Source organism: Wasmannia auropunctata, unplaced genomic scaffold (genome assembly GCF_000956235.1).
Source record: "Wasmannia auropunctata unplaced genomic scaffold, wasmannia.A_1.0 LD336101.1, whole genome shotgun sequence".
Classification (NCBI taxonomy): domain Eukaryota; kingdom Metazoa; phylum Arthropoda; class Insecta; order Hymenoptera; family Formicidae; genus Wasmannia; species Wasmannia auropunctata.
The window spans coordinates 1,074,756-1,100,605 of NW_012026789.1; the positions used below are offsets into that span (position 1 = coordinate 1,074,756).

The window sequence follows — 25,850 nt, forward strand, 5'->3', positions numbered from 1 at the left end:
GTGTACGCAAAGTTTCGTCGCTCGCCTGTGTCGACATATATTATATAAAAGTTTCGCCTCGTGAAAATGATTGTACGTAAAACGGGGAAAGGACACGGTCAGTCCGAATCAGATTCTCAGTCGGGTGGGGGTGGGGGTGGGGAGTTTGCAGTCTCTCGTGCTTACAAATACATATACACGATATATTTGAAAACTTTGAAAACTTTCGAAAAAGAACTTTCGATCTGCGAAGAGACGCGGTAAAAAGGTTTCTCCAAAGCCCGGGACATATTGTCGCCCGGAAGCGCGGGTATAAGAGTAAAATCTTCGACGTCCGCCGGATTTTTCAACGTTCGTTATTTAACGACGCCCGGGTCAGTAAAAAGTGACAATGAGTCGCGACGTTTTGCTCGATTTAGCGCTTAAAAACAAAAAAAAAAAAGGACGAGCTCGGTCCGATAACAGTTGATTGACAGCGATCCTTTCGATCTCGCGCAGCCGCCGTCGTCGCTTGCGCTTTCCTCACACGCTCCTCCTTCGTGTGCGCTTGTACACGCTACGAGCTCTTACCGTATTATAACAAATAACGACGGCTACTTATTATCGTGTTATTTAGTCGATGATTATGTACAGTGCAATATCAGTGCGCGAATAAAAAGCACTTTCTCAATATGTCGCACGAACTTGCGCGCGCGCGTATTTCTTAGCTAGTCGTCGGGGAGAAAAAGTTCCTCCCGCTTCTCTCGTTTCTTCTTGCTCCTCTTTCGTGTTCTTCGTATTGGCAGTAGTTTTGTGCTTCTGTGTGTGTGTGTGTGTGTGTGTGTATGTGTGGAAGTTTAGTTGTAGCGACGTGCTTAGGTGTAATAGTTCTCTCTTTGCTGATAAAGCGGTAAAGAAGCCACGGGCGAGAGATCCTCGTCGTCTAAGCTCGATTCCGTTTTCAGAGGAAGCGTTGCTAGAGCTTTCACTGTTGATGAACGAGATAAAGCAATTGTAATAAATTATAAATTATTAATATTATAAATCAGCACGTTTATTGAAAGCGAAATCTTGCTAGTTCCAACTTTTACTGTTTTATGTATTTTTTTTTTATTTCTCGATTCAATTGTATACAATTACAATTTATATCTCGACTATTCTTATGAATTATTTTATCGTAATCGTTTGCAATATTCCAATAAACGTTGACATAGACGGAAGTAACATTGAATTTGCTCAGCCTGATCGTGGGAGAAAAATAGGCGAAAGAAAGACGAAAAAAAAAGATGAAAAAACAAACCTGAAAATGATAATGTGACGTGCGTGTCCTATAGGGAGGGATGGAGTAAGCATGGCGTGGTCAGTGTGCCTGGTTACCTATACACAAGCACAAAAAAACAATCCAAAACAACAATCCAAACTCTCTACGATGAAATTATAATTCGCTGTCCTGAACGAAAGCCATCGATAAAATCATTAAAATTGTAAAAAAAAATAGCACATACATAATTCAGATAATACATGCGTGTCCGCATAATGTGATAATATTACACGGGAAGAACAATTTTACCGAATCCAGATCTGAAAATAATTTTTGTTCAATATTCAAAATAATTTTGTGTGAAAGTCAAAGTGATTGCTAGAATATCAAAATGTTTTATAGCAATGCATATCAGTTTTAACATTACAACAAATTATTTTGGTGATTCAACAAAAAATTATTTTCAGTTCTGTTTTTGGCAAAATTTTTAGATCTTTCAACAAAATCGTTCTTTCCGTGTACGTGAACGTATACAATATAACGTAAATCGCTCAAACTTGAAATGAACATTGAAAACGAGTCGCGAAACGCTTCTATATATAAGCGATAGAAAAATAAAAATGTTTGTATCAGCGATAATAAACGATAGGAAAAGTGAAAAAAAATTGCTTGATTGATCGAGCGTGATGAAAGAAATATACGTTCTTTGCTTTCTGAAAGCTAAACGAAACGAGCATGCTAAACGAAACGAGCACCGTAGACGTATAAACGATTACAATCATGCACAGATTGCATTTGGCATATTATCGACACGTACCCGCTACCATTTTACTTTTCTCCATCACTTGCTTCGCCAGTATCTGATTGAGCTGAAGAATGTGTTCCCTCTGCCGTTTCTCTTCCACCACTTTGCGTTTCAAGGTGTCTGATTTTTCTACGTTAGAATCATCGTCTGAAATTGCATGTGCATATTTATAGAATTATTTTCATAGTCATTATCACAGAAAATGTTAAATAATTAGAGAAAAAAATTGCGTACCGCCACCTTCCGGTGCGGTCACGGTTGTTTCCGAGAGCATTTTCCTAATCGCTTCCGCCTTCTTTAAGCGTTGCTCCTGCTCTTCCGCTGTTAGCTCCGGCGTCTGAAAAATTAATAGCATATATTATAATATATGTATAATATAGAGTTTAATTTAGTTAAATTTAATTTATTTAATAACAATTTAATTATATTATTTATATAATTCTTCTTCAATTATGTATATCGAAGAGAAGAATTATATAAATAATATAATTAAATTGTTATTATTTTTGTTGATATCTCTCATAATTAAATTATCATTTATTCTGAAATTAAATTAAAATTAAATAATATAAATTTCTAATATATAATCTCTTCAATTTTTAATTACGTTAAAAGCAGAGTGTAATTAAATCTTCGTGAAATAAATACCTGCTCAGGAATATATCGCTCGGGAATGACAATCTTATTAGGCGTGCCTAACAGCTGGTCTATGGTACTCTCGTTATACTTCAACTCCTTGTGACTTAACGTCGATCGCACCACGTCAGGGGCGTTTATCCTCGGTCTCAGCGCTCTTTCCATGTCCAGATCGTCCCTGGCTCTACCCATACCCTAGAAATTGTCAAAGAATACCCGTAAACGTATGACCAAAATATCAGGATTTTCAAAATTGCCACGATCGGCAATAGAACGTGGCAAAGCGCAGCGATGAAAGCGAGTGAGGAAGTAGACAAAGTGAAACATAGGTAGACAGGGAAGTGAGAAAGAGGAAGAGAAAGAGAAAGAGAGAGAGAACAGAAATTGAATGAAACAAACAAAAAATACCATCTTCGAGAAAGTATCCTCTAGATCGAGCACCGGTTTGCTACTAGACACGGTGTAGTGCCGCCTTTTCTCGCGAGGTATTTGCCTCCTTCTCGGTCCCTCCACCCTCTTCTCCGTCATCTCTTTGATAATCTGTTTGGCAGCCTCGCTCTTGAACACCGGCGACAATTGCGGCGACTCGGATTGGTTCGCGTTCGCCGTCGGCGCGGCGGCCGGTCTGTCGTGAGTGCCGCCGACCGCGTTAGTCGGCGACGTTAATTCGGGGCTCATGGCGCCCGCGAGAGTGCCGATTTTCTCGTATTGCCTGTACGGTCCGTGCGAGTAGTTGTGATAGTGAGACTGCGCGGCGGCCGCCGCCGCCGCTTGCGACGGATAATTCTGGCTCTGGCACGACGGGCTGTACGACGAGGCGGTGGAGTAGTTGGGCGAGCTCATCGGCACGTGAGAGCTGGACGTAGGACTGTCCGTGTACGGTGACAAAGTGCTATCGGAGCTGCCGTCGTGGCTTTCGAACTGCGGTGGAGCGTCAGAAAAAAAAATTGTAAAACGCCGGGAGATCGAAACGGGAGTAACGAAAACGGGGGCGGGCGAGACGAGCGGCGGGATATTGCTCGGGATAGAACGAAATCGTCTTGGCGAAATTCGCAAATATATAATTATATAAATGTACACCAACGAACGTGGGGAAGTAGAGATTTTGTTGTACGGGGCGACCTGAGGGGGGGTGACCTGAAATTGTGTCTTTCGAGCATTGAAAGTTGTCGACAGGACTTACCCTAATCTTATGCCGACGCGCCATCATGCTCTTCAGGGCGTGCATGCTGTCGCTTCGCGGTGGAGGTACCACGGGGCCGTAGGGTATCCCGGAGTGCTGTTTTTGTCCACCGAAACCACGTGGCAGAGACATGCTTCTTTGGAAATGAACGTCGTCCAGCTCGGACAGCTGACCCGTGCTCTGCGCGTGAACGATCGGCGATTCCTCCACCACTCTGCCCAGCTGAGCTTTCTATACATGTTAAAAGATATGCGTTAGCACGAATCGAAAGAAACCTATGTTTTTCTCCCGGTCTGTTTTTATCGAGGGGTCAACCATTACTAAAAAAAAATGTACAGTGATTGCGAATTATGGCAGTAAAACACACTTTATTGCTACAGTGTTGCTATTGCATTACTTTCGTATTGTCAGTAATATTGCCATCTGTTACTTCGTGTACTGTCACCTATTGCACAATATTGCCAAGTATTGCTAATGTATTGCTAGGTATTACTCGAGATATTGCTATGTATTGATAGCGTATTGTATTGCCGCAATACTAGCAATATATATTCCTAAAAATAGGTACACTGATTCCCATAGTGGTTGACCCCTCGGTTTTTATTAGATTTGAGCATGTGAAAGGCCGCGAATAATCAAAGGCAAAGCGATATATATATATATCTCACTTCGAATTTTTGGGAGCCTCCGAAATCATCGTCGGACAGTCTCTTCGCGCCGCCCGGCGCTTGGAGGCCGTTCGTCATGGGAATCCCGATATTGCCGGTTCTGTCGCCGCGGTCCCTCTGTCGCCTCTCCGACTCGCGTTTCACTATGCGTACCGTTTTGATCTCTTGCTTCTCGCGACTGTGCATTAATCCTGCAAGGGCGCGAAGAGAATGAAATTTTCGACATGTGTCAGACATTAATGTTTCCGCGGGCAGAAACGGGCGACTCACTCACCGGCGAATTTGTTGTCCTCGTTTTGTCTGTAATTATCATTCAGCAACAATGCCTCCTCGGTCAGAGGAGGCGGCGGCGGCGGCGGGATGTATTCCGGAGCAGGATTCGGCGTGCCATTCAATATAGTTCCGTTATGCTTGCTCGTGTCGACGATGTAATCGCCTTGCGTTAAAAATACAAATTGATACTTGAATTCGGAATTATCAAACGACCACGCTAATTGCTATTAATTGCTGTTTCCAAATAAATGGACGTAAATATCTGGACGCGTTAATATCGCGATACGATAGATTCTCGCATAATTCAACAAGAATATTACCTGCTACTCTACTCGAATCCGTATTAACGTACAAAGGCACCACTTGAATCGTGCTACCCTTGCCCTGCATTTGATCCTTCAACAATTGTTGCTTTAATTGGTGTTGTTGAATTTGCTCGCGCAGCTGCGGCGAGAGCGTCGATATGTGATTTTGTGAGGGTTGTACGAAGGACTGCTGATTATGCGGGCGATTCAACGGGGATAAGTCCTTGTACTGCGTAGGAGAGCCGTATCGCTGGTGATGAGAGCTGTCGTTTTGCTTGTTCGGGGGTGAGATAGACAGAGACGGGCTCGACGGCGAGTCCAAACCGTGGTCCAGGGTTATTCCGGAATCCAAATCGGTCTCCAGCCAGGAATTTTGCGTACGTTTCTTCGAATGGTGCACCTGAGGAGCTAAGGGGGAAAAATTGCATCTTTTAAGCATTTATGCATCGTTCTCTTTTCATGGAGAATATGCGTCCCGATGTTATAATAATATTTAATAAGTAATTAGCTGTCGATAAATATAATATACTCCTTTATTTGCAATTATATATTTGTGTAGATGTATATAAGAATAAGAATTATGCACTTACTATTGATTGAAATAATTTTTTTAAGATATCAATTTATTTAGATCAAGTCTGCCCAACACTTTACTCGTGAGAGCTAAACGCTTTCACCTCTCTTCCATCGTCCCTTTGAACGAGACAGAGAGAAAATAAAAAAGAATAGACGCTAGAGAACTCTGCCCAGTAACTGGCGTTCAACGAGACAGAGAGGAAACAAAAAAAAAAAGAATAGACGCTAGAGCTCTATCTAGTTTTTTTTTTATTTTTTCTCCATTTGCCTCAACGAGACGAAGGAGAGGTCGAAGCGTTTAACTCGCGAGCCAAATGTTCAAGTCTGATTCAAATAAACTAATAATAAATTTTGATTAATACAATGACAATTTATTGCAATATAAATTTTATAGTCTTTGACTAATTGTTCAACTAAGTTTGAGTGGATCTTCGGAGTCACAGGCTCTTGAGGTCTTTTTAAAATTTCCGACGATTTCGACACCTTACATTGTCGGCACTCACCGTGCGGTGGCTGCGGACGAATTTGCTGCACCAAACTGTGAGATTTCTCCGTCAGTTGGCGAACTTGAATGCTCAACTCCTTCCTCTGTCTCTGCAGATCGCCGACGAGTTGTTGCACTCGTCGTAATTCCGCTTCCAGCGGTGCGGTCGTGCTCGAGGTGTCCCGCGCGACGTTACCGGCGTATCTTCTGGATGCTTGCACCTTTTGCCTCAGCACCACCAAATCTTGCTCCAATCTCGCGTTCTCGGCGACCGTTTCCTCGAGTTTCTGAAAGCACAGCGGAGAGAGTCGCGCGGGCTGTCCTGTCAGGGTTGGAGAACGCGCTAGTCTTTGAACAACTATATAGTCGACTGTCGCACGACCGAGAATGGCAACTAAACGGCGAACAACGGAACCGAAATTGGTATATAATGTTGTGAATAATGCAATTTACCTGGAAGAATACCGGTTTTACCTGGAAACAGTGAATCGAGACTTTAATTGCGATACGTAATGCGATCTATTCTCGTCATTTAAATTCTCTCGTGCTACCGGCTATACACTATCTTCTCGTGTTACTATTATCCTCGCGATATCGCGAATTCAGGTTGCAAAGGATGAACAATAAAAGGCAAACTAAATAGAAGCGCGCGGTGAACGTACACTTCAATCAAATATCCGTTGATAAACGAGTAACTCGCGAATCAAAAAAATCTCCTATTAGCAGAAAACATCGGCGGCAATGATGCGCGCTTGCATATTCAATACGTTTCACGACGTTAAAAAAACATACGAAGAATGACGAGCAGCAATTACTCGCATTTTGAAATCCAGATTGACGCGCAATTTACTTGTTTTTCCGCCAATCAGCCCGCACCGTTTTTAATAATGGATCCGCGCGCTCGCGATCGGGTCGATCGGGACCCGCGCGAGGGAGAGCGGAAGCGCGCGTGTGTAGCGACCGTTACGGTGGGAAGGGGAGGGGAAGAGAAGGGGGGGGGTACATTTTCGAAATTATCTACCTTCGAATTATGAGCGAGCAGTATCCTCACTCTGCTCAGTTCGCGCTCCAACAGGAGTTGCTGCTTCCGATATCGCTCCGCCTCGGCCAAATTGCTTCTGCTACCTTGCAGTTTGTGCCGCAGCCCGCCCAAAGCCTTCTCGAGTATTTCCTGCGAGCATTAAGTCGACCAGGCGTGTAATGCGATACAGTAGATTTCTATATCTCGGGATTAAGGGCAACTGCTTGTCATTTCGCAGTTTATCGTTACAACGTCGTTTCAAGCAAATAACGACACTGGGCTCTCCTCTAGGATGTAATGGATATCGTCTCGAGACGTTTTCGCGTGGGTGAGATTACGATCGAAACTCCACGCGCTTAAAGTCAAATTCGATGGAATGTGGTTTTTAAAAATATTACAGAATGTGTTTCTTCTGAAGGAAACCCGAGAGATTTCCGTACATCCGTAAATTTGGCCGGAAGGGATATCAATTGCATTTTTGAAGCAATATATCGAAATTTTTCGCAGCAGTTTAAAAGCTCCATTCCGAGTTGTTATGTCGATACGAACCTTGTCCTGCTGGAGACTATGCAGCGTGCCAGATTCCTCCTGGAGCAGCCGATCGAGTTTGTAGAGCTGCTGCACTTTAGCCTGCGACACAGAAAGGATATCGAGTGAACTACGAAACCTTCAAGTTTCGCTTGTTCAAAGGACAAGCTAGCGTTTCAATTGGTGCAGATCTCGGGGAAAAGCGAGAGATCCCGCCATCGTTAATTCCAGAACAACGTTCCAGAACCTCTGTTTTCTCGGCGCCAGTCTCCATTCCTGGTCCGTAAATGAAATTCTTTCACGTGTAAAAAAGGTTCTCGTCCATGTTGGTCAAAGAGACCATTTTATTTCGACAATATATTTTCGATAATATTATTCCGATAATTTTATTACATTCGATAATAAGCTTAGTGACACATAATTTTAATTTATTACAATAGCCATTATATTTTCCTTATATGTAGCAATTATTTTAAACCTCTTTGAAGTCAAACACACTATACGAGACTAATTAGCAAATTAAATATTATTATAAAATATAAAAGAAGAAAGACATTTTCTCATTATCTTTCTTATTCATTTTTATTTTTTGTTTGTCGCATGGAGAATGCATTTGCACGAAAGTAGATTAATTCTGTTGTATATAGTTGATTAAGTTTCGACCGATAAACGATGTTGTCGAAAATTCTCGAGGACTCACAATCAGGACGAAAATATAAGAAAGAAACGAGACGTAAGATACTAAGTGGACACTGTCCGTAGAGACTTGACTCGTCTGGAAAGTATATCCTTCGGTAAAGTGAGCTCTTCGCAGAATTTACGAGGAGTCGTAAGTGTCGTCCGAGTTTCGGTCTCTCTTTTTCTCTCTCTCTCTCTCTCTCTCGCGCGCGCGCGCGCGGTTGTACCTGCGAGGGTAATTCTTAATTTTTGCACGTACCCTTTTTCCGATCGACCCTTTACAACCTATCGCGGACGCTTAGCGTTATAGCACGCGGGAGATCGGGAATTGCTTTCATTGGTCAGGAAGACTTCCACGTCCGATTCGCGCCTCATGCTTTCTTAGCACGGTGTATTACGTCGCGGAAAGAATGTAATAATACGAAACGTAAGAGAGACAGAAATTGGAACGAGTCAAACATACCTCATGGGCGGTGATCCGACGTGATTGAAGAAAGCGAAGAATACTCGAGACATTCCGCTTGTAAGATCGCACACTTTTATAATTAACGCATTTTTTTTCGAGATGAGATTTCTAACGCCCCGCGCGAAAGTAGGAATTGCTTAAGAATCCCGATTGAACAATCGTTTCCATCGCATAAATTTAATGTCGAGGATTTTTCGTGGCACGGCAACTAAATGAATTTATACCTGCAATTGTCCGTGATCGGGACTCAGCCTGTCCCAATCCCTGCGCTCCTCGGCCAACAGTCGCTGCTCCTGCACTCTTTGGTTAAATTCCAAACGGTCGCGATGATCCCTCGCGCTCTCGTGCATCAGGTCGTGTCGAGAACCGGAAACATTGCTGGTCCCGTTGGCAGTGTTACGATTGTATAAAGAACCCAGCTTCACCATATTGTCCACGAGGTTCACGAGAGGCTTGCTCTTCTCGTACTTTTTGGGGGGGGGAGGAGGAAAGTCAAACATGATTAAATTTAGAGTCCTCTTTACCCAAATATATTAACGCTTAAAAACGCTTTAAAATTAATTAAAAAGTATTAAATCAATATTTTAATTCCACACACGGAGAGAATTTTCTTTTAAAATTTAACTTGAAAATCATATTAATCATAAGACAACATAGTATTTCGACAAATTTTATGTGATTTTCTATTTTTTTTTACTGTGCACTATACAATAAATTTGTTGTAGTATATATTTAAAAAAATATTGAAAATAACATAAAATTTGTCGAAATACTAGATATGTTGTCTCATGATTAACATGATTTTCACGATAAATTTTAAACTTGATTCTTCGATTCTCGATAACGTTCAATAATGCACGGAGAATTTTGTTTCATAAGAATTAAGAAGAATCAAGTTTAAAATTCGTGGCGGTGATCTCAGTCACTTTTTAAAAGTCTGAGAAAATTATAATTCTAGTCAATCTTTTTTCAACTTTCATATTAATTTCGCTCGAATTTTCAAAGAGAAATTTTCAAAGCTGTATCATCCTTTAAGCTACTGATTACAGAACCCATTGTTTCGTATCTACGTGAATAATTCGAGACAGATCCTCCGCAAGGTATCTCCCACGTGATAAACGTGTCTCACCTGCTTCTCGAGATCCATCAGGTGCCTCTTGAGTTCCTCGAGTTTTTGAAGATTTTCTAGCCGCCTCGGCGTGTCGAGATCCGCCAGTCTAGCCTGCGGGTGCAAACAAAACATACGAAAGGTTTATCGCGCTGCATCAGGAGTCCCTTTGTTCCTCTCCGCGTGCCGAAACAAACAACATATTCGCATTTTCGCGCGTTAAAAGCGACACACACACGTTACTCCGTGACATACAGCACAAAAGCCGAACAATAATGCAACGGACACATATTTGCGTAGAAAGGCGACCCTAAGTTCGACTCGACTTTCACCTCGAATCTCGCACGTCGCGAGATCACAGGTGTATGTTACAAGTGTCTACGTCCCACATTTGACGCTAAACATAGCCGTCTGATAACGTTTTCCAAGATCGTGACTTTTTTTTATTTTTATTTTTTATTTTAATCCATGAAACTCCGAGTTTTTCTTTCGATTCGGCGCTAAATATAGGACGTGAAAGAACCAATATGTATCGCGCTTGCCTAGCAGTCAACTACACTTTGCGGATATCGCGAAGTCCGTAAAGCGCAATTGAATACGTTCAATCCGTTTATTTGCGCGCTACGAGAACGTTACGTCACGTCGTCAACGATGAAAGAAACGACGTCGATCGCTCATACTGTATCATCGTCACGTGGATTCGCAGTCTGCGTGCATCTACAACAACATCTATATTCTAACACATCCTGAAAGATCTCGTCCAACTGCACGGTCGTCTGTCAATGCGAATTATCATCCCTCTTTCTCTCTTCCTCTCTCTTTCTCTCCCTCTCTTTCTTTTTCTCTAACATTAACGGTCGTTAAAAAAGCGAGTTCCTCGAGCTGGTCGAGAAGCCTCCTATACGACATCCTCCAGACGGCTCCGGTTTGCGGAGCCTAACGGGGCGCCCCACGACCGCCACCGCCACCGCCACCGTCACCGTCATCCGTGGATCATCTAATTACTGTGAAAATTTCGTGAGATCGCGTGCAAAGTGCTCTCTTCGGACCTGCGCCTCGATTTCCATGTGGCACGTCTCCATCGCCTTGAGGACCGTCGCGTTCTGCCGTCGTAGCTGGATCAGCAGCAGCACCAGTTCCTCGTGGGTCCTGCCGAGGAGCTCGCCGGCGGAGACGCGCACCAGTCCGGACGCGCCTGCAGCCTGCGTCACCAGCCTGCCGCCGGCATCCGCTCGCAGGGAGCTGATGTTACTCTGTCGAGGCATGCAATCGTCCGTTAGCCACACACGCAAACAAACGCAGGGCAATCGAGCTGTGACATACGGAATTGTTATACGGAATTGTTTATACGGGGCCGCGGGGACTGCTCGGGGGGGATCGCGTGCGAGTTTTTCGCCCGGCGGAGAAATGAGAGGACGAGGACTTTTTATTAGAGAAAGCAGCATAATAAAAGCGACGGATTTAATCTCGCAACTACATACAGCGGGACGCATCGAGCGTACGTATGGATTTGATTGGCATGGGAGAGGAGAGAAAATTCCATTCGTATCATCGACGATATCAGTACGAGCTAAATTATCATCAACATTTCACAGCTGCGCCAATACGGGGTTTGCAGCAGCGGCAGAATATTATATAGCTGTTGTCCCGGGTCACATTCGATTAAGTGAGATCTTTCAGAATATGCAATATTAACCGTTATTTTATCATCGACATATTTTTCTCTCTCTCTTTCTTTTACGTTATACTCTTTGTTTTTTTGCCTACGTAAATCAATAAACTAGCGCGACAATATAATAAAGACGTGCATACAAAATATACATATATATGTATATACGCGGCCGTCTGGTCTCGCTGGGCCATAATAAAACACGGTGGTAACTGGCCGCGGAAAACAGATTCCACGTGAATGCGGGAAATAGAGAATGCGGCGAGCCGCATTGGCCCGAATTAGATGGCCCGTTTATAGTCGTATCGAAATTTCATCCGGCGGTTGCAGGTTTTACGTCAGATTGTGCCTTGCGCGAGATTGTACGCAAACTTTTTAACTGCTGGAATTTCTCTCGAGGCGAGAGCCTAGGCGAGAGCGCAGGACGGAGGGATTACCGCTTACAGCCGATCTCGCCCCCCCCCACCCCCCCCGGTCTGCCATTTTGCATTCGTCCCCGCCGTGTTCCAAAACCGCTACGTTTTAGTGGCTTTTACGGTTGGATTTTGTGGCGGCTTGAGAGGCGAGGCGCGAGGCGGATACACCCGCGACCTCGTGTAATACGACCAAAGGTAACGGCGACGTAAAGTGGAACGCGATACAAACAATTGCTGAAATAACAAAACGGTTATCGAGAAATAATTTGTTTAATATTTACGCGAGGCAAATGGTAAATTAATAATAATAAAATGACACGCTATCAATTTACGAGTAACTGCGTTCGTCATTGAACCGAGTATTTACCCGCATTTACGTCAAACAACACCCGTTCGTGTATCGATATTATTTCGTCTCACAGCGAAATCCAGGATTTATTTCCAGATCGCGCGCGTAAAAATATCTCTTTAAAATATTATCTCCTACATTCGCGCCGCTCGGTACGAAAAGTACCGGCGTGTAAGAATCTACAAACGATATAAGTATTCACTCTCTGACCGTTTCCTTTCTTTCACTCGCTCGTCCTCTGTCGATTTTTAAAAAATAACTCACTTCACAGACGGCCGTGTTTATCCGTAACGTTTCGAGTCTCTCAAGTAATTTCGAAGCTTCGAGCAAATTGGCCGAACAGTCGTATTTCTCGGCGAGAATTTCTAAAGGTCGTAGAAAAGCGAGGCGGAAACGGAGGGCGCGCCCGTAGTTTTCTATTACTTTCCAATTTTCTAATACGAGGCTCTCTTTGCCGAGGGGAGACGAGCCAGAGGCGGCGTACAAATTCTCATAGACATATCGACACGGACGAGCGCAAACAGATACAGGTCACGCCGCAAGCGTTCGATGCACGTATAGCACGTTTGCGGCGATCGAGGGAACGGGCGAGGATTCCGTCCGGCGAAACGGCGTACGAATGAAATTCGAGGGCAATCACCGTTGGATCGTGGATTCTCTTCGTATACAACAAACGAACAACGTACGCCTTCTTTATTTTAACAGACAGGTCCCAAAAGATAGCCCGTATATAGATACGCTCTTCGCATTCCGCCCGGAATCTCTTTGCCGATGGCGAGTATCACTCTCCGCGCGAGGTCTCCGAAATCTGTATTCGCGGGATATACCGGAGCAAAGAGATTCGGTGGCATTCTCCCCGCGAGGGAATCGTCGCTCGGCGAATCCTGAATTCTTCGCCACCGCTTTGAAGTAAACGTCAACATGACCGCGCGCGCGAGGCACGACGTACATACGTAGCGCATCGCGCGAAAAGGAAAGGCACGCTCACGCTTGCTCATCGTATCGCCAAGGACAATTCCTCCTTGAGCAAGCAGGCACCGCGGTTCTCGCGGAGAGCCAGGGGAGAGTTTTTCAATTTGCCGCATTCTATTCGGCTCAATCAGGCGACTTTTATATTTTTTCTTCCTTTCACCGTAACTCTATCAAATGTGCCGTAAACGCAGGGAGACATAAAAGATATATTTCTTCTCTTTTAATGTCTACGTGAAAGCATCCACATTTCACTTCCTCGAAAGTGCGCAAACAAAGCATGAGGTCCTCAAGTTCAACGGAGTTTAACGGAGAGATCCTTGTTCCCGCCGGATATCCGCATTAAACACCGTCTAAATCCGTCCAAACACATCTTCGGAATGTTCAACAATAGATCTCCAGAGATCACTCTTTCCATCCTTCCTAATTTCAAATCTTTAACTTCAAACGAATATCTCGAACGGAGTTACTTGATCGCGCTCCAGAGATAGGAACCTACATACCGTGGCGTCTCGAGTCTCTTCTACTTAACGCGTTACCTGTTTGAGTTCGTTTGGGCTCTCCTAACGTCTTCCTCTCGCGAATCGGTCCAGTGGATGGGGGGATGCTTCGCAGATTCGCAGAGAAAATGAAGAAACTTCCACGGCGAGCTTGCGAGTCGCGCGTCGGAGTGACGTACATGTATACGGGACGCGGTATGGCGCGCGTCGAGCGACGCTTCGGCGGGCGGACTGGCGTCATGCCCGGTCGGGATCGGCTAGCTTGTTCGCCGACCGGCCGGCTGCATAGTGTGCATCGCCGCAGCTTGCCCGGTTCGCCCGGTACCCGGCCTTTTTCTACCTTTTGCCCCCGAAGGGCCCCGGTCGTCCCTCGACCACACGCGGGTATGCTCGCCGACAAAAGTTCGGATGCTTGCAGGCCTCGTCTTCCTTCTCCGCTTCTGGCACGTCACGACTCTCTCATCACGCGGATGTTCCCCTATCGACTTCCATTAGCCGTTAGAACGATGACGCCGATCTTACACACAGACGACGATCCACAGCACGCGGTTAACGGACGTCTCGCGTGTATCTCCCTGCGGGGATATGACGCGGCCCCGACGTGTTCCTAAGATGCGCGAGGTGTCGATTTACGCGGGAAGATGATTCGCGGTTGCGTTACATCGCGGCTCGATCGACGAGCGACGGGGAGGAAAATGATACTTTGCGACTTTGCGTTTCTGTAATGTGATCGCGGGATGGCGGTTAAAACGCGAGACGCAAATTGATTTTCGAATACTATTCTTTCATTACGTCTGCGAGCTGCTGTTGAAAGTGGAAGAGGAGAAATTAGATATCCTCGCAAAAAGACGAGAGTTTAAGATTTTTCTGACGGCTTTTATTTTGTGTGCTTATATTAAAAAAAAGAACTTCCAAACCTGCGCGTTCACGTTGCAACGCGGTGTCACTTCACATTACAGACGGCGTTTCGCAAATTTGCATTGCACCGCGGTGATAACGTATTAACGTCGGGGACTATTTTCCTATACGATAAGACTCATCGTGCGGGGAGCGACGATGAATCTGTGCGGCAGGATGAAAGCCGTGCAGCCGTCATGCGCAGGCGACGGGATTCATTGTGGACGGAGCTTAAGACTCCCGTCTGCAGTTCCTTGGCACGGTGCCCTTGCTGACCGGTGCTGACCGTATGCAGGATCGACCCTGGACCCCATGTTTCTCGGTTGTCTTTTTCTCCGCCGTCTCCGTCGCTCTCTTCGCCTCTCCTTTCTCCCTCTTTCCCTCCGGTTCGCTCGCCCTTCTCCTCCTCCTCCTCCTCCTCCCTCCACCCTCCCTCTCTTCGTCCTGGTCCTCTCTCGCCGCCCTTCACCGCTCCATTGTATGTAATGGCGCCAGGACGACGACACTCGGGTCGTTACTTTCTTGCCTCCCTCGCGCGTGTATACCGCGCGTTCGAGATAAGCGCGCGTTAAGAAAACGATGGGTTTCCGTTCGCCGAATTTCGCCGTTTTCGCGGGGCGAAAAATCCATTTCTCGTTCCTGGGCCCGAATCTCCGGCTGTTGCGGGAGAGGCCGCGAAATCGTGCCCGAAGAATGCCGTCCGGCAGGATTGTTTGTAGCGCAAAACTTGTAAACTCTCCTCGAGCCGCGCTTAGAATTTTACGACGCTGCGCTTGCATACCGAAAGAGCGACTTTGAAAAAAAAAGATGTAGAGCACAATCGTACGACTCCATTAGATTTCCACGTTACTTCAATATTTACGATCGCGAGTCTAAACGGAAAATCTTCGGCGGAATTTTGTTCTCGATCGATATTTGGTTTCGTTTGTCCCGTGTTAATTTTTGATCGCAAGATCACGACCCGCTGCGTTTAATAAACGTCAACGAGACCTATTTTCGTATTCGCGACCAATATGGATCAACGTGATTCGCGTTCCGTAAATTATGAGAAATTCATCGGCGGCAACTTCATCGGAATTGTTTGCCGCTTTGAAAAATCGAAAGCGCGCGCCGGTGGAAATGGCTCGCCTCGCGTTTACGATATACCGTAGCGCGAACGTTATCAATCCCGTTCACATTACGACCGTGTGTGTAACGTGCGAAGGTGCTAGTTTCTCTCTCTCTCTCTCCCTCTCTCTCTTCCTCTTGGGGCAACATTTTAATTAATTGAGCTAATGGAATTTACATGCTGCGATGATGATATGCAGGCTACACCGCGTCAATAAAACGGACAGCGTGTGGTATGTGGGTGTGTGTGTACGTGTGTTTGCACGATAAAGACATAGAGACAGTTAATAGGTAAAAGCAGCAAAACCGACAGACCCGTCGATCGTGCAACGTCCGGGGGCGGGAAAATTCGCCATTTTGTTTCTCGTAATCCGATCCCGGCGGCGGTATAACTCGAGCCATCGTATTGTACATGTCGGGAGGGATTTTCAAGCTCTTCGCCTTTTTATGCGGACGATAAACTCGCGACTCGCGAACGCGAACGCTACCGTGCAACGTAATGCGTATAACGTAATTTATTTTTACGAGCCGGAAGATTAGCGGGAGAGTAAGCTGTACGCTCGTAAACAAACCGCAAGCAATTTGCGAGAATGTTGGACTTTTACCCGCGGAACCGAACCGAATCGCCGCCGTCAGGATGTCAGCGATCGCGCCGGTCGCGGCGGCGAGAGTGGCGGCCGATGCCGATACAGGTGACACTTTTACGAAGCGCGCTCGCGCACGTTTCGCAATCGTCCTCCGGCCATAAATTTCCCGTTTTGCGGTGGCCGGCCACCGCGACGACACGGCCGCGGTTAATTCACGCGCGCGACCGTTGCACGATCGATGCCGCGAATGGACGCGCGAATTTCCTCTCTCCATCCATCATGCTCTCTGCCATGCCAATTGGGAAATCGACGGGGCGCTCTTTCGCGCCGGAGGCGTTAAGGCGACACGTCGCCCGTCGCGTTTGCTCACCCTTTTATGTAGCAGCTCGCTGCAATCCGCGCGTGGTCGCTGCTGCTGCTGGACCTGCTGTCTCTGACCCGCCGTCATCGTGCCCCCGCCGCGGTCGACCTCCCTGCCGATCGGGCTGATCATTTTTCTCTCGCCTGCGGAGCAGAAAGAAGGAGATAAGTTACGTGGAGAGAGAAAGCCGCACACACGGCGCGCGCGAGAGGAAACGTCGGAAAGCCGCTGGAGGAGGAAGTCGCGTATTTCTGAGCGTGTCGTAACGAGCGAAAGGATATATACGAGACCGGAAATTCTATCGGAATTGACTGATATTCCCGAAGATTTTTTCTTTGTTCTTTCCCCCCCCCTTCTCTCCCTACTTTGCTCGCGGTCTCAGCGGGATAGCGGAAAAAAATTGTAATAACGAGCGAGCAGATTGACTTTCTCTTTAATCACGTGAATTACAGTCGTTTGTATTTGCGCCTTAAAAGCGCCGGAGCTACTGTCGGAGCTATCTGGCCTTTCGTTATGGTTCTGTACGTCCATTGTACGGGATGTCACAGGCGTTACCGTTTTTCAACCGCGGGTCATCGTGGAATTTCTCCGAGGAACTTTTTAGTATAGTGTTTTCTTAGCGCGAATTTAATGCGACAAATTAACGACTTTTTAATACTATATTTCAACGATGAAACTATAAATTAATGTTTTTTTTTTTTGCTTCATCGTAAATTCAGTTCCGCTCACTTTTTTCCAATATCTTTAAAAGATATTGAGGTATCGATATTGAGACATTAGCATATTTGTTCACGACTTCCATTATCTGCGGCTGGACTGGAACGATAATGGATCTGGGACGCCCTGTATATAGGATATTCAAATGCCTACAGAAGCTGTTCCGCAGCTGCGACCGTTAGACGCGTCGTAAAACGGAGAAGCACGGACTTCCGTCTAACGCAGAAAATTGCGCAGCTATTGTACCTATACAGATACAATCGGATTGCACGAAGGAAATTCTTGCTGGACCGTGGTATTTAGATTGCGGTGCTTCCTCCATTCTTGTGGATGGACGATATTCCGCCCGAAGATATCGCCCACGTTCCTGCTGTCCAAAAAAAAAGAAACTACAATAATGTTCTTCCAATTTTCCTAGCGTCGCAATCGCTCAGATTCGATTCTCCAAACAGTGCGAGATATCGCGATCAAAGGGCAGAAAGGAAAGAATTGACTGAAACTCGTATTGCATAATCTGCACTCACCATCAAAATGCTCTTTCGTTAAAAACTTAAGGTTTTTTTTTTGTAAAGGAACTCTTCGAAAAGGAACAACGGATGGTGTAATTGTGATTTCTTTTCCATAATTAAAGCCGCCGCGTAATGTTCGCGCGATGATATTGCGCAACCTCAATCCGTGTGTTCCTCCGTGGTTGAATTATCCGAAGCCCGATATCGATCATGCGTACCTTTGCGTAGTTAGGCGGGGCGTACGGATGCACACACACGGGATTTCCATTATTCCGCGTTGTGCATTAGACATGGAGGCGGCGCACAAGCCTTACCGGGACACCCACCGCCGCCGCCACGGATCCTCGGATAATTAACCCGGGCGCCCGCTGAAATTCTCGACCTAAATTTATGTGCTTTTCAGGCGGTTCGGCAATCTCGCGATTCGGAGCAGACGTTAAATCGCCGCTTAATCTCGCGGGTATTAATCGCTCATCCGCCAAGCGAGGCTCCGTTCATCACTCGTAAGTTCGCGCGAACCAAGTGCTCCAGACGAGCCGGTTAGAGAGACGAGCCGCTTTGAATATTAGAGAGGCAGAGATTTGCCGTATAATGATATATATTACATTGAATATGTAACATAATTTGAATTATATATTAATTTATTTATTATTAATTTATATATATTAATTATATTCACGGAAAGAACAATTTTGCTGAATCCAGATCTGAAAATAATTTTTGTTCAATAATCAAAATAATTTTGTGTGAAAGTCAAAATGATTGCTAGAATATCAAAACGTTTTATAGCAATACTTATCAGTTTTAACACTCCAAAAAATTATTTTGATGATTCAACAAAAAATTATTTTTAGATCTGTATTTAGCAAAATTTTTAGATCTTTTAACAAAATCGTTCTTTCCGTGTAATAATAAGGCGAAAGAGACATATTTTTATATTCGTTATATTCTTGCTGATTTTGTGTATGTTTTATAAAAATAGACCATTATTTTTTCGTGCCAAAAACTTTTGCAATAACCACAACGTTCCTCCGTGCTGCGCGCCGTAAATTTGCGTTACAAAATTAAGATAATTATTATAGAAGTTTCACGTTGTGAAAATTTATCGCGAATACTTTGGAAAAAAATCTGATTAATTGGCGCGCTTAGCGAGCCATTAATTCCATACAGCGCAATGTGTCCGGTACGTTGAAGGATTATTTTATAAACAACGTGGGCGTTGTATGCCTTTGCCATTGTCTTCGTCAGCGTTATTAATTAGCGTTCGCACTCTTTGCACACGGGAGGGAGGAAAGTCGATGCAGGCCACTACTCTCCAACTCGTAGACGTTATTACGGCAATCCGGTCGACGTCATAACTCTTTTTCCTAACCGCCAGACTTGCCATCGCGAAAACGATTCGTATTACGACCAACAATATATTAATTGCGCCTTAACCAACTTCGAGACAAAAGTTCGGAGTTTGTTCATAAAGCCGGATTCTCCGGAGTAGCCGTCGGCGATTAATCGACTCGCCGTTCGCCCGGTCCGCCCGGGTCGACTCATCGAAAAGTTCGCTCATCGAAAACCGCGCGAGAATGGGAGTGGGGAGGGGGGGGCGATAAGTCGATAAATAATACGTAACAAAGGAAAAACTTACTTGGACTGTGCACGCGTATCTCACTGTCACTGGGACTGGAAACACGATGGTCGTTTAACGAAGTGACCCGCAAGTGTCCGATCGGGCTGATCAGTCGCTGAGTGGAATGACCGCCCGGCGATGCTAACCTCAGGTCCCTCATGTCGTTGCCGGTAACCCTGAAATTTGACGAGCAGGTCAGTGGGCCGTTTCGTAGAAGGCCGCGCTTGAAATGACACCATAAAGTGACCTAATGCGAAAAGAAGCTGTGGAGAGGGTGAAAATTAAGCCGCTCACGACGATTCGAAAGGTATAATACGGTCCGCCGGTACAACAGTAGTGGCTCCCAAAAATCATCGTTTCGATCCGACAACGCTATGAATTTATATGGCTATATTAAATATCGACAATTTTCGAACATATCCGACGTTGCGCGTCAATTCTCGATTGATATCACGACACGCGCATTATCTTCTTACGTTGTACAATTTATAGGCGGCACAGAAGCCTTGTCGATTAATCATGGGAAAATCGATGTTCACCATCCGAGACAAATAAGCGCGGCTACGCGATACAGCAGAAATTAGGTTTCGCCGTGAAGGCAAACCGCGACGCGGATACATACGAGAAAATTGTATTTATCAAGGTGACGCGGTTTAGCTCACGCCTGGCAATAAATATAGAGCTCGGCGAGCTTGAGTGCAGCTCTCACGTCGATTATGTCATCGCGACGCCCTTCGGCCTAATTAGTGGCATATGTCCAGCTAGCCTTTCCACGTAACGAAAATTTAACAACAAAATTATATTATACGTTAATTGCGCGCTCTGAAAATTGGTTTAAAAAATTTCTGCGTTCCTTAGACCAAAAAAGGGCTGTTTTTTTTTTAGCTAACTTGACAGAATGCAAAAATCTTTTAATAAATTTTAAGAGCGCGCAATTATGTAATTATGTAATTTCGTCGTTACGCGAGAAGCTAAATTAATTACTGCAATTGCGTCATCGCATTGCAATCCTCACGTTGTGAGTTGTCAAGAACACGCAGGAAATTTGATCGGTTGTACATTTCGCGTCAAACTAACAGCGCACTGTTGTTGTTTGCGCAAGCAAACGGCGAGTAATTAAACAGCGACTTAAATGAACGAACCTGTGCGAACGCGTGCAAGGAGCTCCATAGCGAGTTATTTATAGACTAAATCGGGCGATAGCTAATCGCGCTGCGTACGTTTGGATGGAAATGCAACGCTACTCGCCTTTTATGGCGATTAATTTATGCCGTTCTCTCCGCATTCGCGTTTCGACATACCAGTTGAATGGAACTTTTGACACGGTTTGCCATAAAAGCCGACAGAGGTTGATATCGGAGTCCCCCATAGGTTGTGTCTCAGGTTGTTATACAATTACAATTGTATAATTGTAATTGTAACGATGATGTAATATTTGCCTCGGGTCGCGAATGTATGATCTTTCCAGAAACGCGGCGATACACACAAGGACGCGTACAGACATTCGGCCGCTTGCGGCATTTCTACTAGTCACCACCTCAAAGTAACCAAACAGTCGAGCAACTCACGAACCGGAATTAGATGGCAGGGTTGCGGCCGCGCGAGTACGCGTTCGCTAATAAGTTTCCCTATTACGGGGTGCGATAGGGGCGGCGGTTTAATTACAGTGCGCCGAAACTTCGTTATACAAATACCTGGGAGGGGTCGGCTTTGAGTCTACTTACATGCCGGGGCATTTGCCGATGTCGCCGTTGCTGGCGGCCCTCAGCATCTGGGCGGTTGACTCGTTCTCCTGCAGCTGCCTCATAGGCGGTTGCGGCTGCTGCTGTTGCTGTTGCTGCTGCAGCGGAGACGAGTGATGGAGCGGAAGCGGGTGCTGCCGATGGCTGCTGCCGGTACTGTTTCTCGGTAGCGGAAGAGTGGACACCGCCGTTGGCGGTTGAGTCAGCGTTCTCTGAGGCAGATGAGACGTGCTGACGGCCCTGGGCGGAAGCGGGTCTCTGCCTATCACGGATCCCGAGCCGGACGCTGCGAGAAAGAAATATGCATGCTCGTGAAAATTCTACCTTATGATTACATATACAGGGTGTGGCTTGAAGTGCCTTATCAATTATGTAGAGTTGTTCCTTGTAAAAACAAAGTTGAGCCGTAAAAACGCGATCACTGCAGCTGCAGTAATTATTGCTCCGTTGAGCATTGTAGAACAAAATTGCTCTTAAACAGCGCTCATCATTAATCATATAGCAATTCCTTATAAAAAAATTTAGTCAAAAAGTACCGAACCATTTTTTTTCTACAATGCTCAATAAAACGGTATAAGTGATCGCTTCATACAGAAGAAAACGGTTCAGGACTTTTTCGACGAGGAATAACGTTATATAATTAGTGGGCGCTATTTAAAATACACCCTGTATGTATGTTTCAAACAACCTTCATTATAGTACGCGAGTTAGTCTCAAAGCAAGATTTCATACGAGATGTTACGCTAATTGCGCCTTGCGTGTACACGGTGCAAATCTCACAAACATCCGTGGATTGCGAGGGTTCGGTACACGGGGAGCCGCTCAGGAAACATATGTCTCGCTTGAATAGGAAAGATGGGAGAAATATGTGGGAAACTAGTATATGGATATTGGAGATTGAGTAATGCTCTATCGTAGATCGCTCGTTCGCTCGCTCTCGGCGATCAACCAATCAGCCGTTACCGGTCATAAGTGAAAAATGTACAAGTTGATGTGTACGATTCCTCAAGATTTTACGATCGATTGTATTAAACACGAATCGAATTGAATAGGATTTACACAGTACGAAATATATTGAATAGGTCTATACAGGAATTATTATATTTCAATGAGCGTAATTTCGCCCTGTCGTAAGAAGTTACACATGAAGAAAATATTATAGTTTAATAATCTAAATATCGCTCGTAATTATAAAGACAAATATTAATAATAAATTAAGAGGCCGTAAACGAGCAAATTTTGTGGGTGTACTAACAAATATATTTCATTTATATCAAGATGTATAACAGATATCTACATATATAGTAAATATATATATATATATATATATATTTACTATATATATATATATATATATATATATAACTATAACTATAGTAAATATACTATAGTAAATATATATATATATATATATATATATATATATAATAAATAGCGGTACCAGTTTCGACTTGATCGTAGTCTTCATCAGCCGCTAAGTAATTAATACATGATTAATACATAAAAAACATTAAATAATAAATAAGTAAAACGCGGATGTAGTTCATGTCAACGTAGTGTGTAATTAAAAATTGATATAACAATGAATAAAATGAAGCGCAATATAATATAACTCATAGCCATGAACTCATAGCCATCATCAAAGTCATGGACCCGATGCTATGAGTTATATTATATTGCGTTTTATTCTATTACTTCGTTGTTTTATATCAATTATGACAATAAGAATATATTATATTGCGTTTCATTTTATTCATTGTTATATCAATTTTTAATTACTGACACACTACGTTGACATGAGCTATATCCGCGTTTTACTTATTTATTATTTCATGTTTTTTTATGTAATCATATATTAAATATTAATTATTTAGCGGCTGATGAAGACTACAGTCAAGTCGAAACTGATACCGCATTTATAGATATCTGTACATCTTGATATAAATGAAATATATTTGTTAGTACACCCACGAAATTTGCTCATTTATGGCCTCTTAATTTATTATTAATATTTGTCATTATAGTTGAAATTAGATAAAAAATAAGCCTTTCTGTTGTAAAAAAAAGTCGAATATAATGAACACTATATATACATAGTATTAAATATGATATATTATTAAATATATAATAAATTATTAAATAATATCTATAATATGTACGTTAATAAAAATATTCGACTAAATCTGAGAAACTTAGGATATACCTATAATTTACGTATATAAAAAAGGAACCGTATAATTCTAAGCTAATGCCGATACGTGCGAGACTCGCCTATTTTCTTAAAAGCTTCAAATTCTCAAAATTACATATTACTTCACTCCGGAGAAAATCTATGTGAAAGTAAATGAGACATGAAATACGAGAGGTGCGCTAGGCCCAAAGTTCGACGGTCGAATTTCACGCTGGCGGGTCCTCGCCATGCCGGATGCATGCAGTGAACATGGGAATGGTACGGGATGGAATTGACAGACACAGGACGAGAGATAGAACGGAAACGCGTGACGCTCGGGGCGACGGGGGCGGCGGCGGCGGCCATAGGCCACCGCGTTTGAGAACGGACTGACAGGACGGACGACGAGTGAGAGGAAAGGACAATTTATCGGGCGCAATTAAGTCAACCTCCGGAACCAGGCCAGCGGCGCGTTTGGTTACGTAAGGCCTCGGATTGCGCTAGGGGACCGGCTACGCGCATCGAGAGCGCCGCGCAATCGCGCGTCGCGACTCGTATTATTATTTTCTTTTTTCCGTCCGCTGCCGCGCTCGTAACTCAGCCCGCATCGGAACCGATCTACGTGCCAACAGGTTTCCCGCGCGCGATGGAATTAAAGAGTGGGATGGGAGTCGATTGTCCGTCGCTGGGAAAGTCGGTGTAGCGATCGTCCGGAATTCGATCGATGCGGAATGCGTCGGGAATCCACGTTGGCGCGGAATCATACGCGGAGACCTTGTCCGAGAGATCAGGACAATTCAAACGGACAATGAACGCGCGCGCGCGCGAAGGAAGCAAATTGCGCGAATCCGCACCGGCCATCGCTGCTACGCGCACGGCATTTGGCATTTTTGCCCGACGTGATCGAATCGACGGAATATCTGTCGCGCGACGATCGTTCACGCTTTAAACAGTTTAAACCGACGTTCACGCTCAGACTGACGCCGGGAATGCAAACGACCCGGCGCGATGCCATATGGGCGCAGCAGGAAACCTCCTCTCGCACTTTACGCATAATAGGCGGTATTCAATCTGCAGAATGTACGCGGACCCGATAACGCGCGCGCGCGCGCGCGACTCTCCCGTATGTATGATAAAGACATCGCGGGTGATTTGAAATTCCGTTCTCCAGTCACGATCGCGCCGTATTTGCAGATTGATATAGCCGCGAGGCTTTCTCCTATCCGTTTGTCGGCTCATAAACTCGTTCGCTCGTGGAAGCTAGAATATTTGTTGGAGAGTTCAAGATTACTCCGCGTCCTTTTAAACACCTGTGCGTCGCACAGTCTTCGTTGTGCCACGTAGATGATGGCTTCTTTTATTTATGCTCTTTACATCGTAAACGAACGTCACAACGCGTATAGCGAAGACGTTTATGGACGTTTGGTCCGTCTTAAACCCTCGGTCTTAGAGCGTCCGAGCTACGCAATTGAGAAATTCATGAGCAGTAATGAGGGTCTTATTATGCATAGAGTATCGCGAGGTGTGGCAACGTCACCGGGCGCGGCAATAAACTTTGCGCCGAGGAGTGATAACAGACTTCAGACGGACGACGCAGCGCGTCGCTTTATTCCATGTGCGAAAAATAATCGGCGAGCGGGACGAAAAGTCTCCCCCCCCCCCGCATACCTCTCTCGCACGGAAGCCACAGTCTGTTTTCTTACGATTTCTATAACGCCCCGGAAATTTATCTCTTCCAATAGTTTTCCAGTTATTCCCATTGCAATTCTACTCCGTTGCACTTTGTTTTGGATCAACAATCGCAGTTCGTCCCACCTCGCATTTTCCTCCGCCCGCGAAATTACACGGGTGAATGTATAATTATTGATATTTTTTATACGTATATAGATATTTTCTATTACCGTGGCGGATACGCGGGCTGGCGCGAACGTGTAACTCAAAGGGATACATTTCCGTATATAGCGATGTCCACGTACCGTGCGACATTTTTCACCTTTTATAGGCAGCGCGCGGGAGATCCGGCGACGCGACGCGCCAAGTCGTTTCCCGCGCGGAATCGTTCAACTCGGCCTGTGACTAACGAAAAACTCGGACGTGCGAACTACGCGCGATTATGTATCGAGACTGACCGTGGACAATCGGGACGGTGTGACTGCGTGCGCGGTGGAATGCGTGACGACGCATCCGGGATGCCGGCGATTTGCGCGGATTCATCGTTATGCGGCGAATGGACGCACGCGAGCGAGATGACTCTGCGACGTTTCGTATCGATAGCCGGCCGGCCGG

The 25,850-nt window shown here is 44.9% G+C and overlaps 1 protein-coding gene across 1 annotated transcript; it reads right to left on the bottom strand.

Annotated features, from left to right (window-relative positions):
- Positions 1-741: 741 nt before the first annotated feature.
- On the bottom strand, positions 742-25,550 carry LOC105461165. The gene is made up of 19 exons (XM_011707651.1): positions 25,541-25,550; positions 21,377-21,680; positions 19,671-19,828; positions 16,815-16,948; positions 11,000-11,203; positions 9,972-10,064; positions 9,067-9,309; positions 7,720-7,800; positions 7,171-7,320; positions 6,169-6,436; positions 5,105-5,497; positions 4,786-4,947; positions 4,512-4,702; positions 3,844-4,074; positions 3,069-3,581; positions 2,673-2,855; positions 2,259-2,361; positions 2,037-2,171; positions 742-946 (listed from the first exon to the last, which is right to left on the bottom strand). The coding sequence occupies exons 1-19, from the start codon at positions 25,548-25,550 to the stop codon at positions 834-836; spliced, it is 3,669 nt and encodes a 1,222-aa protein (XP_011705953.1). The 3' UTR covers positions 742-833.
- Between the last annotated feature and the right edge of the window lie 300 nt (positions 25,551-25,850).

Excerpts from the sequence above, each read along its gene's own strand:
- LOC105461165 (XM_011707651.1), bottom strand. Across the intron at positions 11,204-16,814 it reads GCGAGCTGCTACATAAAAGG|AGTAACATCAGCTCCCTGCG; the intron begins GTGAGCAAACGC and ends ATGCCTCGACAG. Across the intron at positions 4,075-4,511 it reads GAGGCTCCCAAAAATTCGAA|AAAGCTCAGCTGGGCAGAGT; the intron begins GTGAGATATATA and ends TAACATGTATAG.